The 24,250-nt window shown below is 46.6% G+C and overlaps 1 protein-coding gene across 4 annotated transcripts in view; it reads right to left on the reverse strand.

Moving 5' to 3' along the window:
- ARHGEF6 (Rac/Cdc42 guanine nucleotide exchange factor 6) overlaps positions 1 to 23,162 on the reverse strand; it is a gene marked incomplete at its 5' end in the record, with an annotated part of 34,811 nt that extends 11,649 nt beyond the window's left edge. For 2 of the 4 annotated variants that reach the window (XR_014493634.1, XM_083372215.1), the window contains 16 exons: positions 623 to 748; positions 1,263 to 1,402; positions 2,299 to 2,377; positions 2,670 to 2,756; positions 3,001 to 3,147; positions 4,406 to 4,465; positions 5,030 to 5,168; positions 5,249 to 5,371; positions 6,022 to 6,117; positions 7,044 to 7,138; positions 8,543 to 8,613; positions 10,018 to 10,219; positions 10,834 to 10,961; positions 13,949 to 14,033; positions 19,478 to 19,561; positions 22,998 to 23,162. Coding sequence is in view for 1 of the 4 variants with exons in the window: in XM_083372215.1 (XP_083228341.1) it covers positions 623 to 748; positions 1,263 to 1,402; positions 2,299 to 2,377; positions 2,670 to 2,756; positions 3,001 to 3,147; positions 4,406 to 4,465; positions 5,030 to 5,168; positions 5,249 to 5,371; positions 6,022 to 6,117; positions 7,044 to 7,138; positions 8,543 to 8,613; positions 10,018 to 10,219; positions 10,834 to 10,961; positions 13,949 to 14,033; positions 19,478 to 19,561; positions 22,998 to 23,162 (1,827 nt within the window). Of the gene's footprint in view, positions 1 to 622; positions 749 to 1,262; positions 1,403 to 2,298; positions 2,378 to 2,669; positions 2,757 to 3,000; positions 3,148 to 4,405; positions 4,466 to 5,029; positions 5,169 to 5,248; positions 5,372 to 6,021; positions 6,118 to 7,043; positions 7,139 to 8,542; positions 8,614 to 10,017; positions 10,220 to 10,833; positions 10,962 to 13,948; positions 14,034 to 17,038; positions 17,301 to 18,335; positions 18,356 to 19,477; positions 19,562 to 22,997 lie in introns of those variants that run through there. The other 2 variants (XR_014493632.1, XR_014493633.1) reach the window with 2 other exon arrangements.
- Positions 23,163 to 24,250: the final 1,088 nt, after the last annotated feature.

A 24,250-nucleotide genomic window follows, 5' to 3' on the forward strand; every position in this document is an offset into this window, starting at 1 on the left:
ACGAATCCAAAGCACAAATTTTAAAAGCGGTTTTGCTGATAGGGATCCCAGTTTCTGTGGGATGAAGGATTTGAAACTGGAGGTTCAAATGAGCAAAACTGCGGCTCTTGAGGGACTGAATAGGAAGCTGGGATGGGATGGGGAATTAGCAGTGTGTCTGAAAATCTTCCTCCCCTAAAAATATGACTCTGGAATGGAAATGAATCTATTTAACTTCTAACCTCTTTCTCTCCAGAAAATAAAGCAGGAGGAAATAAAATTTCCAAATTCACTGAGCAAGCAAGCTGAGAATTAATTCTTTACGTCTATCGATTAAACAGAAGAAGATCGACAATTAATCGGCCAACCAATCTGCAAAATTTATTTCTAAATGGGAATGAGTACGGCAGTTGAGAGAAGGACCACAACGATGGGGCGAACGAGGTTTCCTTCTGGCAGGGAGCGCCAAAGCTTGCAAGCTAAGCCCAACTTCCTAAATCCCACCCAACCCTGTGGGAACTTGTGGCTCTCCATAGCTACGTTTCTACCTGTGTGTCATCCTGCTGCTCAACCTGGAATGTGTTGTCACAGAGTTGAGGACCATGACTTCAAATTGCCACGAGCAAAGGCCACAGGCCATTACCTCTTTATAGCTGAGGGCCACTGATGGCCTGAGAGGAGGTGCTGGGCGGAGGCAACTCAAGGTCCAGGGTTTGAGGATCTGGGGTGGTTCCAGTGGGCCACGGAATTGTCCAGACGAGCTAAAAGTCTGATTGAAAACAACAACAACAGCAGCAGCAGTTCACTGAATCCCTTGCTTTCAACCTGCCTGATCACCTCAAAGCTCCTCTAAGTGACAAATAAATCAGCCCTTATAACAGGTGAAGAACATTTGGCCCACGGATTTTTCAAGCAGCCATGTGGAACCCCGTTGGTGGCTTCCCAGCAACTTTGGATCAAACCACTGCAAAATGACCATTTTGGGGCAATGCAATGCATTCTATTCCCCAACCCACCCAAAAAAAAGATGGTTTGAAATGGAAGCAGGAGGACCTGGAGTGTTCCAGCTGGAAAAAAGTGAATTGTGTGGCCCTAAACACTAGGGAGATGGTGGGGCCTCCTGGGAAGAAAGGAAAGGAAGGAAGCAGGACATTTTTTCTCTCTCGTATTGTCCCCCAAGATCAGGGTCAAGGTGCATTGGGGGTCCTTGGGCATGGCCTGCAAGAAAGAGGTTTCCATATTTGCTTGGTATCTCGGCTTGAGTTAGTTGGGGAGTCACTTACAGAATGGGAACCCCAAGACTGGGTTTTCGAGAGGGTACCACTGAAAGTGGTTCCTCTGGTCAACCTCTGCAGGTGGTCAAGCCATTCGTGGAAATCGTGGCTGCTACTGCAGTGTACCGTGAGCCGGTCTCCCATGCTTCCTGTGAGATGGAAGACAAACCAGGTTACTCGACTGAAGAACGGTTCAGAGCGTGTGACAGAAAGAATGAATGAAAAATGAAATTAGTGCAGAGATAGGTGGCTTCCTGGAATCAGCCTGCCCTTCACCAATCTTCGAATGTTCCAGATGGTTTAGATTTCATTTCCCCGAATTGCCAGCCCTCGGGGCCCATAGAAATTCTCAAAATTATAGCTGTGGGTCATTGAACAGGGACCAGGTTAGGGAGACGTTATTAGATAAATCCGGGAGGATAAAGCTAGAAGGGTCTCAAGGTGGTTAGATGCCACCTCCAAGTATGGAAGTAGTTCACTGCTGAGTCTCGGCTTCTCTGAAGCTACAAAGGTGGACTAATGTTATCTTCACACCCTGTTTGTGAACTTCTCCAAGGTATCCAGTTGCCTCTTGGAAAGGAAGAACTCTGGACTAGAAGAGACTCTGATCAGAACCAATCCTCATCAGCTGTGACTCTATAAATCAGGGTTTCTCAATCTTGGCAACTCAAAGACGTGTGGGCTTCAACTCCCAGAATTCCCCTGCCAGCATGGCTGTCTGTGGAATTCTGGGAATTGGAGTCCAGACACATTAGAGTTGCTAAGGTTGAAAAACATGGCTGACGGGCCTGGCACAGCTTTAGCCTTTTTGTCCTTCATCAATTCCTTCATTAAAAAATCAGTCAATCTCAGCATTCTAAAGATGGCCTAATGAAACTTTTATAGGGGACTAATCACATTTATTAAGTATAAATAACATGATTGATTATGAATAGATTCTCTTGGGCACTCATCAGTTTCCAATCTTAAATTTGATAAGTACTGGCTTGTACCCAACATGGGATTAACTGATAAAGTTAATCTAAGTTGCTGAAAGAACACCGACCTGAGATTTCAAAAACGTGATCACTTCCTTCCAGATCTTCTAATTTGGTCACCATCATTCCTATTAAGGGGAGTCTCCCCTGCTCCCCCAGAAGGAGAAAAAAATATGAGATGAATATTATTCTGAAAAATCTTGAGCACTATTCTTGCAATGTGAAAATGACAGACTGCTCGGCCAATTAAAAAAAAAAGTATTGTGATTTTTAGCTTAAACCTGCACCATACCCAGAAATTAAAAAACTAGAAATTTCAGATGGGATATTTTCATGATTGGGATAGAAACATCTCTTATTTTGGGGGGGGACAGCAGGGGGCTTTATTTTGAAAAAAAACCCCACTTAATCCTTGCGATTATACATGCACCCCACTCACCTTGTATATGAATCCACTCATGCAAGGACTGGCTGAGAGCATCAGCAGAACACTTGGAAAAAGCATGAGATAGCGTTCTTCTTTCTCCTGGGATAAAGGAAGAAAAGCACAATGCATGAAGAATTGTGGAAAGCACAATTCCCTGCAGTTCCCCCCATTGTTTGATGCTCATTACATCACAATGTGTGATAACCGTGAGTGGAAACCTTTTCAGATAGAGCTTCTGTAGGCCTCATGTGGGTTGAACCAAGAAGAGGACAATGGACTACAATGAAAAGAGCACCTGGTCCTCAAGGTTTGCCCTGTTCACCACCATCACCACCCATCTCACCTCATTCCCCCCATGTTGGACCATGGCTTGGGACATATAAAGGACGCTGCCCATGGATCGGATGTCTTCTCCTTCCCAACCTTGGATGGTTTCTGAAAGGATCTGTAGTTCAAGTTGCTTCCTCTTTCTCATCTCTTGGCACTGGGACTGTCAAGAAAGCTTGGATCACAAGGCGCATCATAGAAAGGGAGAGATGCAGACCAAGGCCAGTGTATTGGGGAAAGGGCTGCTGTGTCACAGTGTACAAGACTATGAATACATGCACAAATATGTATACATGTCTTACAACCGGTCCTTGCACGTATGACCATCACAGGATCCCCATGGTCACATGATCAAAATTTGGACGCTTGGCAACTACCGGTATTTGTGACAGTTAGTATCCAGAGGTTGAATACCTGCCATTCGCAACTTTCCCAGCCAGCTTCCAACAAGCAGAGTCAATGGAAGAAGCTGGATTCGTTGAATAACCCTGTGATCTGCTTAACAATGGTGGCCAAAGGTCGTTAAATTGGACCTGATTCCCTTAACAGCTGCCTTGCTTAGCCATGGAGATTCTGGTTCCAATTGCAGTCAAGGACTAGCTACATACGTATTCGAATCTTATTTCAAATCTATGCTATAATTTTCATGAGTTCTGATTATCAGGGAAAGCATCAGATAACGAGCGGTGGCTTCCCCAATGCTTCCATTTCAATTATTATTTTGTTTATCCTGCTTTAACAAGTCCTTACATGGCATGGGTCCGGGATACCTCAGGGACCACCTGCTGCCGGCATCAACTCCCCTCCGCCCTGTGCGTTCCCACAGAGAGGGCCTCCTCAGGGTGCCGCCAGTCAAGGAATGCCGACTGGTGGCCCCCAGGGGGAGGGCCTTCTCTGTGGGCGCTCCGGCATTATGGAACCAACTGCCGGTGGAGCTCCGGACGGCATCAGACCTCCGAACTTTCCGTCGTGGCCTGAAGACCCACCTATTTGAAATGGCTGGTCTGGCCTGACGGGGGATTATGGGTTTTAATTTGTCATTTTAGATTTGTATTACTGTTTTTAACTGGGCATGGGTTTAATCTTTTTTAATTTTTGTATTGTCTTTTTTATATATGCCCTGTGAACCGCCCTGAGTCCCTACCAAGGAGAAGGGCGGTATACAAATTAAATAAAACTTGAAACTTGAAACTTGAAACAAATATTTTTTCTTCCCTCCTTCTTGGCCTCAGTTCTTCCTCTCCCACCCAAAAACGTTGCTCCTTTTCTGAGGAGGAAAAAAAGCTGATTATTGTACCTTCTGTCTTATAAGAACAACAACAGAGGGAATAAAATATATATATTAAAAAATCACATTTGAAGCCTTGCTTGGGACAACAGCGCCCCCTTGAGGGCTATTTAACTGCTGCTCGGAGACCTACCACAAGAGACTTGAAGGACGCTATGGCTTTCAAAATGTCTTCATGATCAGGGTGTGCCTCCTAGGGGGAAAAGTGGATAAATTAGACAAAGAGAAGCTGTTATCCCCTCCCCAAAATACTAGAACCAGAGGGAACGATGGTTAGAAGGGTCTTAGTGCAATAAATGATGTACAGAGATACAAACTGGGTCATCAGTTTTAGGAAATGATGAGAAGGAAAGAACTTCTTTCAGATGCGGAGCAAGATGCTCTCCTGGAACTGTGCCTGTTGTGGTCAAGGATGGTTCACCTGCTTGTTTGGATAGCAGAACTGAAGGAAAGACATTTTGCTCTTTCTTTCAGGGGTGGAAAGGTCTGGATTAGCTCCACCCTTGTAGCTTGCTTCTTGCTCCTTTTGGGCCACCGCAAGGTTGGGCAAACCATCAGCTTGCAAGGGGTCCAAGAGTGGTCTAGAGAAAGAGGCTCCTTCCAGGAGCTCACCTACTAGGATGCAGACCCAGGAAGACCCTTGATGACCATAGAGAACCATGGGGAAAAGCCAAAAACAGACCTAAGAAGAAGAATCGGTCATTGAATAATGGCGGAGCCAACCCAAAGGGATGACTAGTCTTCCATAAAAGCTTACCTCCATGTGCCTCTCAAGTTCCTGCAGAAGGGCAATGTATTTGTCCAGCCGTGTGAACGGTTTGCTCAGGCTCGTGGTCAAGGTCAGTATCCCGGAGCAGGCCATCCCTTGGCTCTCCATGAACTTCTCCAGTTCATCGCTGGAAGACAGAGAAGCACCCATGAGGACGGAGAAGCAGACCAACCCACTGGGAAGGGCTTGGTGCATCCTTAGTTTTACCTATGTTGGGTCAAGACGTTGACTGCAGATGGGTGGTTAGTGCAATAAGTGAGGTACAGGGACGCAAACTGGGGCACCAGGCTCAGGAAACAACCTCCCACTTTCTGCTGGTGTTCGGGAAGCCTGTAGGAGACACACGCAGGAGGAAGATGGAATAAACAACGTGGTTGGTTTACAACGTTAGCTCTGTCTCAGCCGGGAGGAACAGGGACCAAGGGAAAATAACTTTCCTGGGCTGCTCCACGGTGGAGAAAGGACATTTATGCTTAGAGGTATATATAGTCTGTCCCAGTCTATGCAGGTAGTGCTCATTTTACAACAATTCATTTAATGCCCGCGCTGAAAAAAGTGACTTATACCCGTTGCAGCATCTCCGGGCTCATATGATCAAAATTCATAGGCTTGGCAACTGACTCATATTTGTGGCGGTTGCTGCGTGTTCCCCCCCTTTGCGACCTTCCGCCAAGCCGCTGCAGTGGTTCACTGAACAACTGGCAAGACAGGTCGTAAAATAGGGCAAGACTCACTCGATGTCTTGCTTAGCAACAGAAATGTTGAGCTCAGTTGTGGCCATGAATTGATGACTACCTGTTCAGCAACAGCACCATAAAACACAAAACGTTTTGTCCAAAACAGAGTGTGGAGAAAATCAAGGAAGTAACTTGAGGGTCTCACAGGCTACCTGGAGCCTCCTTGTGCTAGACTGCCCCCCTCCCCCCAGGAGAAGATTTTAAATAAGAAAATTTTCCATGGAGAAGACATTCAGGACTTACTTAGCACATTCTTCCAGGGCTTGGCTGAGTGTCTGTTGAAAATTGCAGATCTCTTCCACGTTTCCAAGCAAAGATGCTATATCAATAGCGCTCAGCCTAGAAATATGCATATCATGAAAAGATAATATATTTAATATCTCAGGGGCTGCCACAAGAAGAGGGGGGATCAAGCCATTCTCCAAAGTGCTAGAAGGCAGGACAAGAAGCAATGGATGGAAACCTATCAAGGAGAGAGGCAACCTGGAACTAAGGAGAAATTTCCTGACAGTGAAAAACGATTAACTGGTGGAATTACTTGCCTCCAGAAATTGTGGGTGCTCCATCACTGGAAGATTTTAAGATGAGATTGGACAGCCATTTGTCTGAAATATTATAGGATTTCCTGCTTGTGCAGGGGATTGGACTAGAAGACCTCTAAGGTCCCTTCCAATTTGACTATTCTATTACAATCCTCAATGGGGAAAGAAAATTTTGGCTCCAGAGGCATGTTGAAGGTTGAAAGTGGTCTTCATTCCATTGTAATGACACTCTCCATGTTCTTATCACAAATATTCTATTCCTTAGTTGTCCTAACTACTATTATGCCCTTGAGTGTGGATCTTTCCTGAGAGAAGCAAAACAAAAGACCATCCCCATCAATTAAAAAGGCATTCAAAACAGCCAGGATCCAAAGACAGGCTGTAGAGTTGGAAGACTTAGTCCTCGATGATGATGATGATGATGACGACGACAACAACAACAACAACAACAACAATAATAATAATAATGTTGGAAGGGACCTTGGAGGTCATCTAATCCAACCCTCTGCTCAGGCAGGAAACCCTATACCATTTCAGACAAATGGCTGTCCAGTCTCTTCTTGAAAACCTTCAGTGTTGGAGCATTCACAGCTTCTGGAGGCAGGTTGTTCCACTGGTTAATTGTTCTAACTGTCAGGAAATTTCTCCTTAGTTCTAGGATTTGAGAAGTTGCATCTGTCCTCCTCCACATTAATGGAGATCATCTCAAATAATCTTACTTACTTGTCATAAGACTGGAGAGACTTCAAGTACGTTCCTAGAAGTGACTGCAGTTCCTTGGCGTACTCTCGCTCCGTTTCCAAAATATTCTGAAGCACCTGTAGCAGTTGATGATAAGCAGGAGATGTAAAGGATGTTACAAATGATCCAAATGTATCTTGCCTAGGAATGATGGAATCTGTGAGCATACCGTGTGTTTATCAACATGGCTAGGCTCATGAGTATGAAATTCTTCTCATCACGTGTTTACGGACACGGATGCTGTTAGTGCCAAAAATAAAGTCTCCCTTGAGTCAGCTCAGCTGCTGGTGACTTCATCTAAATATCTGTGTAGTTTCTTGGCAACAGTTAGAAGTGGCTTATCCTTTCATGCTTCCAAGATATGGTTTTCAGCATCTCAATTTAGCCTACAGTCTTGACTCTCCTATTCGAACATAGACCAAACCCAACTTTGGTTGGGTGTAGCTTTTTGAAAGAAAAGTTGAGTTGAGATCAACTTCTGTTGTTTATGTTGTTTTCTGGGCAACCATGTGGACAGGAGAAATATTAAAATGTTGGTGGTTGGGAAATACTGATAAGTAATGAAGCCCCAGGCTTCCTGTTTGATAGCCCTGAGGGGCTTCCACGTGCCAGGTTTATAATCCCTGGAATCAGTCGGAGAAATACTGATTTCCCCTAAATGTAGACCTCTGTTCTTCATCATTTGGAATCCACCTGTGTTATGAGAGGACAAAAATTAAGTACAAGAATGTTATGCTACCCCAGAGGAACATCTCTGCAATTTTCTTCTCCTTTGGAAGGAAATTTGAAAGCTACTTCTCTCTTCCACCAAAGTAAATAAGTAAGACCTAGCCAAAAAAGAGGCAGGAGAATTCTTTGGCAAAGGATGGCAGAAAAGTTGACTTTCCCCTCCCTGATAAAAAGAGCAAAAATCTAGAAGGTTAAGATCGCAAGAGGGAGCTGTCTTAAGAATATTTTTTCTCTCTCCTCTAATAATAACAACACCCTGCAGGAATGCATTTGGCCTCTCACCTCCCTGCTGGCACAAACATCCACATGCCAGGGACCTAAAGCCAAGGAAGGAAGTCCTGGGGATAAAACAGAAATCTCTTCTCCATTTCAATTGAAAGTGGACCATCTACACTCACCATGGGAGTCAACATTAGAAGAGACCCTTCTTGGAAAGGCCAATGCGCGTCCATGTTCTGGCTCTCAACTGCAACATGGCTTCAATGATTCAAAAAGCAGGAGGCCCAGCCATGATAAGGTAGCTTCTTCCTTAACTCAGAAAACTGACACTGAGAAGAGCTGTCTAGAATTCAGATCACAAGCATAACCAGGGCAGATCTTGTAGTTCCATTGCTCAACACGTGTTTAGCTTAAACGTGGCTTGATTTTTTTTTTATGGCTTTGTGTGACGTTATAGTTTTTTTAAAAAAAATAGTTCACCAGGATAGATATACAGGCATCCTTCTGGAATAATAGAGACTTCACAGGCTTACCACAGCATAGTAATTCTTGGTAAGTTGAGGACTTTCCGCCCCTTTCAAAGCCTTGGGAGAGAGCAGTTTATCTGGAGGAGAAACAGAAGGAATGGTTAGAGAGAAGTGATCTTATGTTGCCAAAAGAGGACAGAGAGGGCACCTACAGGCGTGCAACGGTAGAGGTGGAGCCGCTGAACAGGTATGAAGAACACCCACTCGCCTGGAGCGACCTTCCCTAACCTGGGCTGCTGAACCACAACTAAAAGTCTCACTCCAAATGAGCATGATGTATGGATCTGGAAGTGGTGGGTGGCATCAACTACTCTAGAAGCAGATAGATGCAGGGAATAAGTTAGCCATTTGTGCCCCAACTGGGATTGAGCTTAGATACTCTACTTATTTGACCAAGCAATACCCTCCCTTCCTTCCTTCCTTCCTTCCTTCCTTCCTTCCTTCCTTCCTTCCTTCCTTCCTTCCTTCCTTCCTTCCTTCCTTCCTTCCTTCCTTCCTTTGATGATAACTTTTCACCGCTATTGTTGTTTTACCCATCACTGCCACAAATCTTGGCTTACAATCTCCTTTGCTGGTGAAAGCCTGAACATTTCAGTTTAGAACCACTGTGAGCAATGGTTCTCCTCCCCTGGGGAATTACAGCCTGAGTTTAAAAAACTATTATAAGCAAAGAATGCTGTGCCAAGGCTCCCTACACAATCGTTGGCTTTCCTGAAATGGCAGCGCTACCCCTGAATAGATTTGAAAGTTTTCCACTGAGGCAGGATTTCAAGCAAGCTCTGAAGACAGGCACAAGCGAGGAGGGCCAAGGGCCAAGACCTCATGATGTCCCAGCACCAGGAGAAATGATCGTGGAACAAATGAAACCTCTTCCTGGAGACAGAGCTCAATTTCAGAGAAAGGACCCAGAGTTCCACACTGGTGTGTGACTCAGTTGACCACAGGGCAAAACCCTGAGGAATCTCCAGGCAATTTTATTTTGTCATCGTCATTTGTACAACCCAAACTGACTTTTTCTTCCTTTAGAGGAAGAAGAACGGGCAGCATTTCCACTCCTCACCAGGAGAGATTGAAAACACAAAACTTTGCTGTGGTGGGGGGATTGGAGCAATAAGGAAAGGAGGAGGGGAGGAGGAGAAGACAAGAAGGAGAAAGAAAAGGAGGAGAAAAAGGAGAAGGACAAACAAAAGGAGAAGAAACAAAAGGAGAAGGAGAAAGAGTAAGGAGAGAAGGTGGAGGGAAAGATGGAGGAGAAGAAAGAGAAGGTTTTTTTCACAGTGCAGAAAGAATCTGGAACAGGTAAAGCTACCTGTGGAAACCACAAGAATGAGCAACCCATATAGGCTGCTACGTACTTTTTAGCGGACCTGACAAATCTATCTGGGCCTGCAAAACAAAAATATCCTAGCAAATGCCATCACAACAACACACATGAATGTAAACCTCCACAATGATAGGAACGATAACATCAAATGTCTTACCGGAGGATTTGACTTCTCTGACATAGTTGCTGGGGAACCAACCCGTCTTTCCGTTAAGGGTCCCTTCCCACCAGCCACCTTCCTCAGTGCGGGTGACATAAATGATGTCCCCCTTGTTGATGCTCAGCTCGTCTTCGTTGGTCTGCTTGAACTGGAACCGAGCCTTGACCACCAGCTGGTGACTGCCGTTTTCGGTCATCTCCTAAACACAAAGGCAGACCAGGAGGGCGGTTGGTTCCAGAAGAGAGAGACTAAAGAAGGGTGCTGGGAAGAGGTGAGAGACGGAATCAGCCAGACAACTTTGTTTGGAAGAAGCCGAAGAAAGATGCTTTGTCGGCTCAACCGATGTCAGGAAGGGCTGAAACTATGAAGCCGACAGCTTCTCCCAAAAAGTTGGGCTTGAAACTGGGAAATTCCTGCTTTACCATAGAGTTGTACAACTATTCTGCTGCACCAGATTAACACCAGGCCTTGGACCCCTGCTCGCTAGTTCCTGTGCTTTTTGGATGGCATATTCTTCTTGAGTTGACCTGCCATGGCAAGGCCAGCCGCTAAGAAGGAATAGGTCAAGAGAAGAGGGATAACCCGCCCCCCCCAGAGAATAGACAAAGCCAGCTCAAACCTAAACTGTGATGAATTTCAGTTGAAACAACACTGCATTAATTAAATCCAGTTCCTAAGCTGTTTCTTGTACATCCCCACCTTCTCTTTCCCTGAGATGGCAGGAAAGACCTGAGAAGGCCACAGACCCAAAGCTAGTAAAGGAAGGTACAAACTGGGTGTTCCTGCTCTAGGTGGGATCGCGTCGAAACATACCCCAACTCTTGACTGTCTCTGCAACAATCTTGATGGCCGAGCTGAGGCTGCTTGGGTCAGGGCCTGGCAGTCACCGGGGGCTGGAGAAAGCAGCTGAGAACATGGCTTCCTGGTAGAACTTCCTGGATCTGTTAAAAAGGAGAAGAGGTCAAAAACGGAAGGAAATAACCCCTGCTGGGCTGAGGCTAGAAAAAGAGCTGTAATATGTCAAATGAAAGCCTACATCCTTTGCAACCCAACTGAAAGCTCCGTGAGGAATGTTTCTCAACTTTAACCATTTTAAGATGGGTGGACGTCAACTCCCAGAATTCCCCAGCCAGTAGATCATAGGGCTTGATTCCTGGACCACAATCTCACACCAGGGTCTTCCTAAAGGGGGAACGATATTCAGAACCAGGTGTCATGTCCCCATCAGATCCCAGTTCAGAGTAGGAGTCGGAGTTGGAACCGGGACCATCCGATGGGGATGGCATGTCTCCCTTGGAATGTTTGGAGAGGCCAGGAGCTGAGGACGATGGTGTCCCAGGCCCCTCAGGCACTGGGGTTGTTAGTTGACTTGACGGAGAGCTGCTTGCCCTCACAGACATGGGGGAGGACTGGCTGCAGACAGGCGGTGGTGCTAAGAGGCAGCAGATCCCCTCTGATGGGGAAAGCTGCCTCCCCCACTTGATCCAAGGGCGGGGAGAGTAGAGCGGAGGCAAACTCAAAGGAGGTCTGTGAGGCTGCTTGGGAGAAGGTCAGCCCGCCCCTCCTCACAGGGAGCACCTGGTGTGGGTTGAGATCGTCTCTCTTGGGAACAATTGTTTGCTTTGGCATAAACTCCCCCGGCTTTGGTCAAACTCAGCCTTGACTGGTGTTTCTGCCTGTGCCTCGCCTTGTGGACTTGCTTGCCCGGTGGACCTTAACTCTGGACCTTGCCCCGTGAGCTTCTCTTTGGACCTCCTCTCTGTCTCTGCGAACTGGTTTTGTTCTGTTGCTTACTGGCTTTCGTTGGTGGGACTGAGGGTGGCTGCCTTTGGGGAAGTGTGGGGTGGAGCCTCACCGGCTGTTGTGGGACCATTTGTTGAGGCTTTTAAGAGAGCACTAAAGAACTCTATCAAAGCCTGCTTCCACCTAGGCAACCTGGGTCATAACACCAGGGCTGAGAAAAAGCTCCCTGCCCAGCCTTCGGAAGAGAAAGTGGATTGCTAAGTAGAACAGCTTTCAGCATCATATGGTGAGCCATTTCGGAAGGAGGAAAGTGTGGGTGGCTTATAAGTGTGGCATCCAAGCGCCATCCTCTCCGTCAACCAGCTGGTGTCACAGATTGCGTGAGTTGGAGAGGTATCTAGTCCAGCCCTGTTCCGGGCAGGAATTCACTAAAGCAGCGTTTCTCAATTTTAACCATTTTAAGAGGGTTGTCCATCTATCCATCCGTTTATCTGTCCATCCGTCCATCTATCCATGTTATTTGTCTGTCTGTCCATCCATCCATGTATCTATGTCTGTCTGACCCCCTCCTCCCATCCATGTTATCTGTCCATCCATCCATCCATCCATCCATCCATCCATCCATCCATCCATCCAATCTATCTATCTATCTATCTATCTATCTATCTATCTATCTATCTATCTATCTATCTATCTATCTATCTATCCATCTGTCTGTCTTCATGTCTCTCTATCTATCTGTCTGTCTGTCTATTTATCTGTCTATTTGTCTGTCTGTCTGTCTATCTATCTATCTTCATCCATCCATCAAAGAAATGGACATCAGAACAGAGTGCCCAAGAAATAAATCACCACCTGAGGAAGAGACACATACAGAATTATCTGTTTCTGTTTTCAGGTATCAAATTATAACCATCAACATTTTTCATTCAGCATCACAAGATGTTCTTGCCACCCCCACAGACACAAATATATAAATCACCACTGGTGGGGCAGGATGGGGCCTTCTTGAAGGTCTGGCATCTGTTTCACACCACACAGGACAACATAAAAAAATCTATTTAGATATGCTTAGGAAGCCTCAATCCTTTTCCATATTCTTCAGCTCGCTCTGAATCTTGTTAAAATCTAGCATCTGTTCAGCCGTATTCCACTGTTTGCATCTCCTAAAGCTTTTCACTTTCAATAAAGATTTCATTGTGCATTACCAGCCCGACCATATCATGTTAAGCGGATCCTTGCCAGATCCTCCAAGAATGATCTAAGCAGTAGACAAACAGGAGAGACTGACATGTGCATTTTACTGTATCAGCAGTCCAATGCTGAGAAAGAAAAGAAAGAAAGAAAAGACTCATTTGAGGGAGGGAGGGAGGGAGGAGAGAGGGAAGGAAGGAAGGAAAGAAGGAAAGACAGAGGTAGAAGGAGGGAAGAAAAAAGAAAGATTAATTTTGAGGAACGAAGGGAGGGAGGAAGGGAGAAAGAAAAGAAAAACAACCTAAAAAATAAGATATGGGAAAAGAGCAAAACTGGGACACACTTTCATCTCTGAAAAGGAATGAGCACCAGTTTCTATAGGAACAGCCAAAAGGTAAAATGTTTCTTCTATTGTTCTTCTGCAAATAGATGGGGCTGGGTTGTGTGTGTCTGTGTGTGTGCGTAGATGCCACATTGTCAAGATGAAGTCTCTTTCAAGTCTAGCTTGGCTCGTGAGTCCTCTGTGGACCCATCCCTGGCTTTTATTTAGCAACAGCATGGAAAGTTTGCTTCTGTCTTCTCTCAATCTTTCCCCAGCCCCCCCAGAGCTGGCCGACAGCCCTGAGATCTTGCGGTGGCTTGCAAACCCTGCTTAGCTTTCTGAAACTAGCCACGGTTGGCTTTAGTGAGCTGCCGCCTGGAGAAATTTCTCTGGAGCTCAGAGCAAAGCCGGGAAACGAAGGCAAGAGACGTATGCAGGAAGATGGACAGTGGTTAATATTTGCCTGTTACTTATACGTAAGGGTGTAGGTCTACACATAAGTTGTAAATGGTATGTTTTAAATGTGTGTTATGCAGGTGTAGCCTTGAGAGCAAGCAACTAAATTTCATTTTTAACGTGTGCCGTTGTGCCCACAGGGAAAAAAATGACAATAAAGGTTATCTAATCTACTAAAATATTGTGACATTCCCACTTTTTCTCCTCGCTTACCTTCAGTGGCTTTGTTGAGAGAAGAGAGGGCAGTCAGTACCTTGGAGAAATTTTCTCCGGAGTAGAGATTGTGGGCATCAAACAGCTGGGAGAAAGACGGGAAAAAAATAAGAAATGTCATTTGGAGTCTTAAGGAAACACAATCCAAACATTTAGAGCTGTTTCAGCGGCTGTGAGCAAGCAAAGCTCCATGTTTAGGGGCAGTCTACCTTGCACTTCGCAATACCTGCTGCTAAGGCTGGAGGCTACAGGAAGGCCCTCTTGCTCAGCTTCCTAGAGATATTGGCTAGCAACGAGGACTGCTGGGCCACCCCAGCCCTTCACTTTTTCAGTTATTAATCCATATTTCCAGCCCAAGCACCCTCCAGAGGTGTGGACTTCAATTCCCAGAATTGTTCTCCTCCTCCTCCTCCTCCTCCTCCTCCTCCTCCTCCTCCTCCTCCTCCTCCTCCTCCTCCTCCTCCTCCTCCTCCTAGCAACCAGTGGGCTTTGGTGCATTTTGCTCCTTAAAGTAGAGGTATGCAGAGTTCATTAAACCCAAACAACAGCTTCACCATCTTCAAGCAAGGATCCGGCCCTGCTTTACTACAGTGAGTTAAATTTTAAAAGCAACTTTTCCCTTTACGTCAGCTGTTCTGCAGCTGAACCCCCAAACGCGAGGCTTATGTGGCTTTTTTTTGCATACCGGCCAACCCAAGGGCGATTCTGTGACCTGAAGACTGTAATTTAGAGTTCTAAAGAGAGAACAGGAGTTTGTTTGTTTGAGCAACTCTTTGCAAGGCCAAATTATAATCTGGCAGGGAATTGTGCCACTCCACGATCCTGGATTGTGGCTCATATCTTCTCTGGCAATTTGACCACCAGAGATCTCTGGGACTTTAATTTAGAGGCTACAGCAATGGGGTGTTCTGCTCATACGGTCCGATTTGTGGCAGGATCAGTGCACAGTTTGGGAAGGAGTTGCGTGTTGAAATCCATTGTATTCTTGCAAACAAGTATAGTCCATTTTTCCAAGATTTTTATCTACCCAAGACAGCACGCAATATAAAACATGCACTCAGATATCGATGCAACCAGAAACATAGCAGCATTCTAGGATTTGAGGGGTTGCCACAAAGGGGTGAACTTATTTTCCAAAGCGCCTGAAGGCAGGACAAGAAGCAACGGGTGGAAACTGACCAAAGAGAGAAGCAAACCTGGAACTAAGGAGAAACTTCCTAACAGAGAGGACAATCAACCAAGGGAACAGAAGTTGCCTCCAGAGGTTGTGGGTGCTCCATCACTGGAAGTTTTCAAGAAGAGACTGGACAGCCATTTGTCCAGAATGGTATAGGGTCTCCTGCCTGAGCAAAGGGTTGGACCTCTGAGATCCCTTCCAGCTCTATTCTACATTTTCTCCCATTAAGAAGGATCAGGATAGAATGTGCAAAAAGCAGTAGAAATTACTAAGGAATGGCCTTTGGGAGAAAAAAAATTTGAGCCCTTTAAAAAAAAGGGGGGGAGAGGAGGGAGGCCATCTGTGGCATGCATCATTTCATAACGGGCATTTCACCATGTGCACAATTTGGAAAAAAGCCCTTTCTTTTTTTTTTGGAAACATATTATTTCTATCCTATAGTTATGGAAGAATCATCACCTACGAGGGATTAATCACGCCCAGACTCTGGGTTATAAATTGCATCACCTCCACATCCAATTCAGATCCGATGCCATCCAAACCAACCCAGAACGCCTTAATTAGTTTATCTTAATTTATAATCAGAAACGTCTTTGCAATCGATCTAAAGATCTTTCACCGATTCTGCATAAGCAGCCAAATTCTCTTCAAACCAATTTCTCCACTTGACAGGATGCTTTCAAAAGCCAGCAAAAAGAGAAGAAGCATCTGCCCAATTTTTTTTATCCTATGGATCCAAAGCTTTGCATTCTTTTCTTCCAGAAGTGAAAAAAGAAAGATTAGATGGTTTGGCAGTGGCGGGGTGGGGGTGCCCACGCGTTCTTAGATGGAAAGCAGAGGAGGTGGACAAGAGGTCTTGTTGGGAGGGAGGGGAGTGGCAGATTGGGGTCTCCAGGGCCACACCAGGAAGCACCTTATGGAAGGAGCTGCTACGCCTCACTCAGTCCCACCTGGAAGAAAGAGACTCTTTTGATGTTCTCCAGAACTTGATCAAGCGCAGTCAGGCAGAATGGAAACCATGGTGGAACTTCCCCACCGAATGTGCGGATCCCCCCTTCCACTTTCAAAACACTTCCTCCTGGCTTAGAGTCTAGAGCAGGGCTCTCCCAACTTGGCGACTTTAAGACTTGGCTGGCTGGGGAATTCTGGGAGTTGAAGTCCACAAGTCTTAAAGTCCTCAAGTTGGGAGAGCTCTGCTCTAGAGTCCTCCGGATAGTCCTCTCTGTGCAACCCTCCACCAAAGACCTTGTGCCATTATTGCAACTTTTGCACCCTTCAAGGGTCTCGATGCCCCTTCCAACTTTCCATGGCCAATCACCTGGCCTGCTCTTATGGAGAGACCTAGCCCTGGCCCCCAGCCTCTCTTCTCTACGTCTCCCTCTGCTTCCTCGGCTGCCAGGAAAGCCAGTTGCTTACGGCAGAGAAATCATTAAGCTGTTCCTGGATGAACAGCAGAATTCCCCACTTGACCTCCAAGAGTGCCAGTGACCACACCTGGCCTATCTCAAGCAGGGCCGAGAGCCCTTCCAGCTGGAAGTCTCCCTTGATGGAGGGAGAGTAAAGGTTAGGAGTGGAGGATGGGCCTGGATGTCCAACCACCCTGCAAACTGCATCTGGAGGCACCCAGGGCTGCTTCTACGCAGCTGCATCTGGCAAGAGGGCGCCAGATGTGGACGTGGGGGGGCACCGCTGCCCTTCTTCGGGCTGTTGGGCTCCCCTTCCCACATCTAGAGGGCATGGCGAGACCCAGGGCGCTTCCTTCTGGGGACGGGCCGAGAGGGAAGAACGGGCAGAGCTCCGCCGCAGCCGAGCCCTCCCGGGGACCCTCCGGGCGCCCCGAAAAGCGGGGCCCAGGAGGCTCAGCCTCGTCGCCCGGGACAGAAACTTGGCCAAGGAAGGAGGAAGCGTCTTACCTGCGCCGGGAAGCTGCGGAAACCCTGCAGGGCCCGGGGAGGCACGGAGCAGGGCCGGGGCGCGCCGGGGAGCCCCTGCCCGGGTCGGAGGCGCGGAAGTCGGCGGAGGGGAGGTGCACGGGGCCGCACAGCTGGAGGAGGAGGAGGAGGAGGAGGAGGACTCCGGAGCTGGCTCGGCCGCCCGCCCGTCCGGTGACTCAAGCGCTGCGCTTCGTCTGCCCGGGCGCCGCCGTCTGCCTGGCTGCGATCGGGGAGCCCCGCTGGGCAGGGACGGCCTGACCCGGAGCTGGATCGCGGGCGGGCGGCGCAAAGCAGGGGAAGTGACAGGCGGCGGGAGCGGGAGGCAGCCAGCCAGCCAGCCAGCCAGGCAGGGGCGAAGCTCCGGAGCGCCCCCTCCGCCCCGCCTGCCTTCTGCGGAGCCGGCCGCTTCCCCCCCCCGCCCGCCCCGCCTCAAGGCGTGCCCGGGGCTCCGCGGGGTCCCGCTCAACTCCCCAGCCCGGGCCGTGGATGGGGAAGATGCCCCCGAGCCTCTGCCGGTCTGCCAAGCCTCCCTGGACCTCTCTCTCTCTCTCTCTCTCTCTCTCTCTCTCTTTTTACAATAACCTCGCTATGTAGGACAAGCAGGCAGACTCTGCGCGCCAAGACGACCCGCAACTGGTCGTTGCCCCAGATCTGCAAACACGGGTAGCCGGTGGGAGGGAGGGGATGAGGGCGGGGGTGGCCTGGCTGCAGCCGGCTTGGCACGAAACTGTAGTTTCGGTCGCGGGTTTCGGATTGTAGAGAGAAGGCCGAGAAAGGGAAGGGACGGCCGCGGTGCTGCAAAATGTCATTTACGTTACCCAGGAGGTGCTCAGTCCAGCACAAGCGAATTTCTCAAGGGGGGCTCCGTTGGAACTCCCTGCCACTCTAGTCGCCTGCCTGTTGCCCAGCCTGGCAGCCAATCGGAGCTGAAGTGGACCCCAGACAGCCCCCCTCCCTCCCTCCTTCTGCAGAGGGGCTTCATGATGTGCTTGGCAGCGTGATTGGCGGGAGAGCAACGGAGAAAGCAACTGGGTGGGTGGGATAGAGGCGGTGCCACTGGGAGCTGGTATTTTCACATCCCCCCCCCCCGCCAATTATCTCGCCAGAGCCCCGGCTCAGTGATGACCAGCTTGAATCCAGGCATCTGCTTCGCCTTTGCTGCCGAGCCCCTCCTTGTTCTGGTGCAGGAACTGAATCATACCCAGAAACAATCTGCCGCCGGGAACAATGGGAGTGGGCTGTGAAAGGGGGGGGGGAATCCCCTCCCCAGACTCACATATGGCACCTGGTGGGAGTTGCCAGTGCAGAGCTGCAACCACTGAATTTTCTCCTGTCGTGATCTTCTCTTCCACACCCTCCCCCCTCCCCGACCCTCCATTCCCCCAGAGAAGTGTCTGTAAACCCAGGAAGCGGAGTGGGGAGAGGGTAGGGGCAGGAACACCCCCCCCCCAGCCTTCCTAAAGATAAGGTAGGCTGAAGAAGACAAGACTGGGAGAAGACGCCTCGCCCTTGGGAAGCCTAAAACCTGCCATTCTGGTTCTTGCGTTAGCTGGACTCCGGAGGGAAGCTGCTCTGAGAAGTTCTGAACTGGCCTTGCTCCAAGAGAGTCACAGGACTTAGGATCTGCTTCCGGGGCTGGAGGTTGTCCAGGTCCAGAGAAAGCCCCTTTTAAAATCTTCCCCAGTCCCAGCTCTCGCTCAATATCCATCCATCCATCCATCCATCCATCCATCCATCCATCCATCCAATCTATCTATCTATCTATCTATCTATCTATCTATCTATCTATCTATCATCTATCTATCTATCATCTATCTATCTATCGATCGATCGATCGATCTATCTATCCATCACATCTATCATCTATCTATCTATCTATCTATCTATCTATCTATCTATCTATCTATCATCTATCTATCTATCTATCTATCTATCATCTATCTATCTATGTATCTATGTATCTATCTATCTATCATCTATCTATCTATCTATCTATCTATCATCTATCTATCTATGTATCTATCTATCTATCTATCTATCTATCATCTATCTATCTATCTATCTATCTATCTATCTATCATCTATCTATCTATGTATCTATCTATCTATCTATCATCTATCTATCTATCTATCTATCATCTATCTATCTATCTATCTATCTATCATCTATCTATCTATCTATCTATCTATCTATCTATCTATCTATCATCTATCTATCTATCTATCTATCATCTATCTATCTATCTATCTATCTATCTATCTATCTGTCTATCTATCTATCTATCCTGGGTCAAGTGATCAGGTTGCAGCAGCTCTTCCTTACCAACCGCCCTGGCACCCTCTGCCTAAGGCCAGCCCCTCACTCCATTGGGCAGCTGGAGCAGACCCTCCACGGCGCCGTGATCAGTTGCGGCTTACCTCCACTTTCAGCGCTGCACACCCATTTAAAAACTGTTGGATGTTGCCAATGCAGTCGGCTTCCGTCTTGGGCTCCGGGCAGTACTAAAAAAGAACCAGAATCTAACAACAGATTTGGAAGCTTGTGACAACTCCTGTCAGCTAGCTTGCTTTCGTTCTCAAAGAACATTACTCTGAGTGTTTGTTCGAAGGAATGAGACAGCTTGGTGCTCACTGGATTTTCAGAAGATGGGTTGTGGGTGGGTGGGGGAGGGGGGGAAGACAAGCTGTCAACTCAGGAAGAACCATGGAACAAATGAACCCAAAGCCACGCAGCTTAGGACTTGGCGCTGAATGCTTGAGATGACCTTGCCCAGAAGATGCCCTTCTGCCAGGAAGAGAAAGATTGTTGGCGATGAAGATAGGTGAACTACCGGTAGAAGGGGAGATCCCTCTGCTGAGCAATGCTGGGAATCTTTATGGGTGATTGACCAAGATCTTTAGCGCTAACCGAGAAGGTCTTCTGCAGAGAGCTAGCTAGCTAGCTTGGAAAGCAAGCGAGAACGTGCAGGTCCTTCAAGATGAAGTAGAAGGATCCTAGCAAGGAAAAGAATAATTTCTTAAGTGGCTTCGGACCTGCTTGATTGATTCAGTTGGGTTTCTTGGAAGTCAGTTGATCTCCATTATAGGAGAAGCTTACTTACACAAGAGACTTGGTCTGCTGTACCAGGCTCCTTGTTAGCCTAATTTCAGGTGATAATGGCAACCTTTAAAGCTGGGGTCTTGTATTTCAAAGACTTGCTCCCATGCAAATTTGATCCTTAAAACAGTTACTGCTGCATTTGGAATATTTTTGGCAACCTTCTAATTATAATTCCGGTTTTTCTGGTTTTGTTGCTCTGGTGGATTTCTTTTTTCCCCTCTTTTTCTTGAGAAACGGGGAAGTTCTTTGAAGAGAAGAAATGTGCATAACAACAACTCAAATGGAATAAATCATCTGAAACCAAACCGTCTTCTGAGGCCTAGGAAGACCTCAGAACCTGAAAAAAACATCTTGTTTTCTTCGCGAGGATTCCTTTTCTGAAAGGCATTTCAGAAGAAACACAACAGGGAAAATTGAGGTTGAGTGCAAAACTGTTTCGATTATGGAGATGTGATATTTAATTATTTTGTTTTGTTGCTGCTCTTAGGATTTCCTGCTTTGCTGATTTAGCACTGATTATGGGCTGGTCTCTGGCTTTAACAGTCACCGTTTAGAAAGATGTTTTTCAAGACGGCCATAAGATAAAATGGTTTCAGAAATAAATAGGTTTGCATTAAGCCACTGTGTTTGTCTAGCTTGCATGTTGATCTGTCCAAACTGCAGATATGTTAGACTTCCATTCTCAGAGCTGTCCACTCTCTTTGCGCTGGGCTTCAGCTCACCGGAGCTGGCATAACTGTCAATCCTCAGGCCAGAGAAGTTCTTCCATTCAGTTACATCACTGTGTGTTTAAATACAGCTTGTTGAATAAAGTCCCCTTTTGCGTGATCCATGCCCTAAAACCAAGTCACTGTTTACAAGTCCAGGGGACTTCCCAGTATTGCTAACCCAGAATTTCTAGGTATAGATTCACATGCTAATTGGACTCAAATGTACAGCTTTAGGCCATACATGAAGAAAAGGTATCGATTTGCAGCGGGTCTGAATCAGCATTCTGCAAACAAATGGTCCAGCTCTAATGCTGAGCTTCTGCTAAAAATAAAAGGAGACTCTGGCCTCCACGGTTCTGGTTAGAGAGACACAGAGGAAGATGGCTTGTGCAAGTGTCAGACAGGCACTCTGTTCTTCAGGATCCTTCAAGCACTTCAGAGCGTTTTTCCTAGAGATGCAGAACCAGGGATCCTGGATTCATAAATCCCAGTTCCTGGTTTTAACCAAAGCTCAATGTACAGTAAGAAAGAACTTGCGAAGCACAGAGATGTGGAGACAGAGGGGGAAAGAAAGTGAATGTCCTTCGGTGCATTTTATCCTTTTTTTTTAGCTTTTAAAATTATTGTTTATATTCCACCCTTCTTATGCTGGTTCAGTCGCCATAAGTAAAATTGATTGACCTGGGCACGTAGAACTGTCACTAAAATACAGTCACTGGGTGCTGCGAGGTCCACTATGTTTTCATGTTCTGGAGGAGAAATAAAATAGCCTTAAGATTCACGTCATCCCTGAAGTTGCCAAAGGATGCCCAAAATTTTCACATCAAGTCTGCAGCAACTGCCTCACTGAAGTTCCTCATATTCCAGGTCAGGGGTGCAGGACCCCATTGTGCAGCCCCTTTCCGTGGGTCTTGCTCTTCTCTGCCCCATAAGAAACATCAGCAGATCTTCCACAGCTAATGAAGCAGAAGCTGAGGTCAACAGTCACGTGGGCAGGATGTGGCTGAAACAGAGCCGTGGAATTGGAGCTCCAGGCGATCAAATTTTGGAATAATCTGTTTTGTTTTTAACCCAGGCCAATAGCACTACTGCTTCTTCTTCTCTACAGGATTGGCTCATTCGGAGTGGGAGGGGAGGAAATCCAGCCCGTTGAAGGATTCCTCCAAATGAGGGGTATTTCAAACTTGGCAACTTCTAAGACTGGTGGACTTCAGCTTCCAGAATTCCTCAGTTAGCATGAGGAATTCTGGGAGCTGCACAAGTCTTAAAAAGTTGCCAGGTTTGGAGACCCCTGCTCTAAATCCTTCTGCTGAATAATTCCAAGAGGAAGGTGGTCTGGGCAGGTACCCCAAGAAAATGCTTCCTTTTGCGAGAGAAAGAAAGGAACTTCCAAGGCAATGTGAAGAGACAACATAGTTTATTTCTTCCTCTTCCTTTTTTTGGGGTGTTCTCCATTTGTCTCTTGCACTTTCCAAATGCTTCTCTGGGTCTAAAAGTTCAGATCTTCCACTTCTGTATTTGCTAGATACAGGCTTAACTTGAGGGGGCTTCACACTTTCTACGTGATTTCTAAATCATGTTAATATCCTCTGCCTTAGTCATCCCAAATCAATAGTCTAAAAAGAGGAGCAGAAGGAGAGAAAAAAATACTAAAATAACTCTTAGGATCCGGTTTGAGCTGATGAGTTCTGCCTTGAATCAAGAGCTGTCCTCGAGTCAATGCTTTTGAGAAAATTAATGGTATTTTGGGTTGGCCCCAGCCATGCTCTCTCTCCTTCCACTCTAAAAGGACCTTTTGTATCTCTGTTACAAATTGGAAACCTCTTTGATTTTGCCTTTAAAAAAATATTTTTTGCTGTATTCCAGAAACTGGGCACATTCTTCTATTTGGGCAGCTAAACAGATTTTTACTGGACTGTAGAGCAATCAAATATTTTTGTTTCTTTGATCTTCAAGGCTTCTTAGCTTCTCCAGTGATAGGGGATCCTGTCCCCAGTCTTAGGAACCAGGATCTTCCTCCCCCCCCCCGCTACTTGCAATTAAAATTTACCCCTCAATACTGAAGACTGGTCTCCCAAAAAGTCCATCTCTATCCTCTTTCTAAGCAAGCAAATCATCCCAGGCATACCTTTTTGATAGATCCAGGCAGAAGTCGGAGGAGGAGTTTGCAAAGGACAACTCCGTCTTTCAAAGACTCCTTGAGGAATTGCACGGGATCCTCAACCATCATTTTGGGAGAATTTAAAGCCCCCATAGAAATCAACCAAGTCACCATTTGCTCCTCCGGATTCATGACTGAAGTCTGTTCTGTTCTTAAGCTCCTTTTGTGCAACGGTAAAGCCAAACCCACATCCGTGGCTGCATCTTCCTGCTTCTTCTGAGGTGGGTGAACGATTAGAGGTCCCCTCCTTACTCTCCACTTATAAGAGGACAAACCAGTTGAATGCTTAAAAAACAAAAAAACAACCACCAAGAAAGCACCATCTTGGCTTGGAGTGGAGGAACAAGTTTGTTGCATCTACATCCATCGCCTTGTGCAATTACTTCTGCAGAAGTACAAAGCAGAACGTTCCCCCACCAAGTAAAGTGGTTACATTTAACCATAGTAACATTTAAGATTGGTGGATTCGACTCCCAGAATTCCCCCAGCCAGCCTGCTTGGTGATGGGTAGACATCAACTCCCAGAATTCCTAGTTGCTGGAGTTCAGAAATGCCACTTGCAAATTTGGCAAGAAGTAGAAATATCTCTAGTTCTGTGATGACCGAGCTGATAGGAAGTAGGAGAAAATTGGCAGGTAGAAATTTTGCTGTAAGGAAAATTAAGAATCTACCAGGGGGAAAAAATGATGTAGCTTGGTAAGGTAGTTTTTCTACTTACAGGGATAGTTTTAAATTTATGAAACATTTTTACTGAGCTTATTTTATTTATTTTTTTAGCGTAGTTACTGAGCTGTAAACATCGGACACCTCTGAAAGATGCGTTTTTAAAGTGATTTACTTTTTAATGGGGGTAGGGAATTGTCCAATTTTTGTTGCCATCACTCGTTTCAACTTCATACAATCCATGACCATACACACCCATCAGGACTGACTAGGATTCAGTCAAGCATCTGCATCAATCCACACAATGCCCAAGCAAATCAGATCAAGGTTAAATATTTTAAAATGTTTACATCTTTTAAGCGTAAGATATGAATACCCTTTTGGTGTTATGAAAAGCCCCTTCCAAATTGGCTGTTAAGAGGGTGTTTTGTTTATAAAAGGATCACAAGCACATAATGGAAGGAAAAAAAAGGGGAGAATTCAGATTTCATGGATACAGCCAGAGGTTCACGCCTCTTCATCCAGTCTGCATCGTTACTTTTGAGCCATAAAAGCCA

The sequence above is a fragment of the Vipera ursinii genome, assembly GCF_947247035.1.
Source record: "Vipera ursinii genome assembly, chromosome: 12".
In the NCBI taxonomy this organism is placed as follows: domain Eukaryota; kingdom Metazoa; phylum Chordata; class Lepidosauria; order Squamata; family Viperidae; genus Vipera; species Vipera ursinii.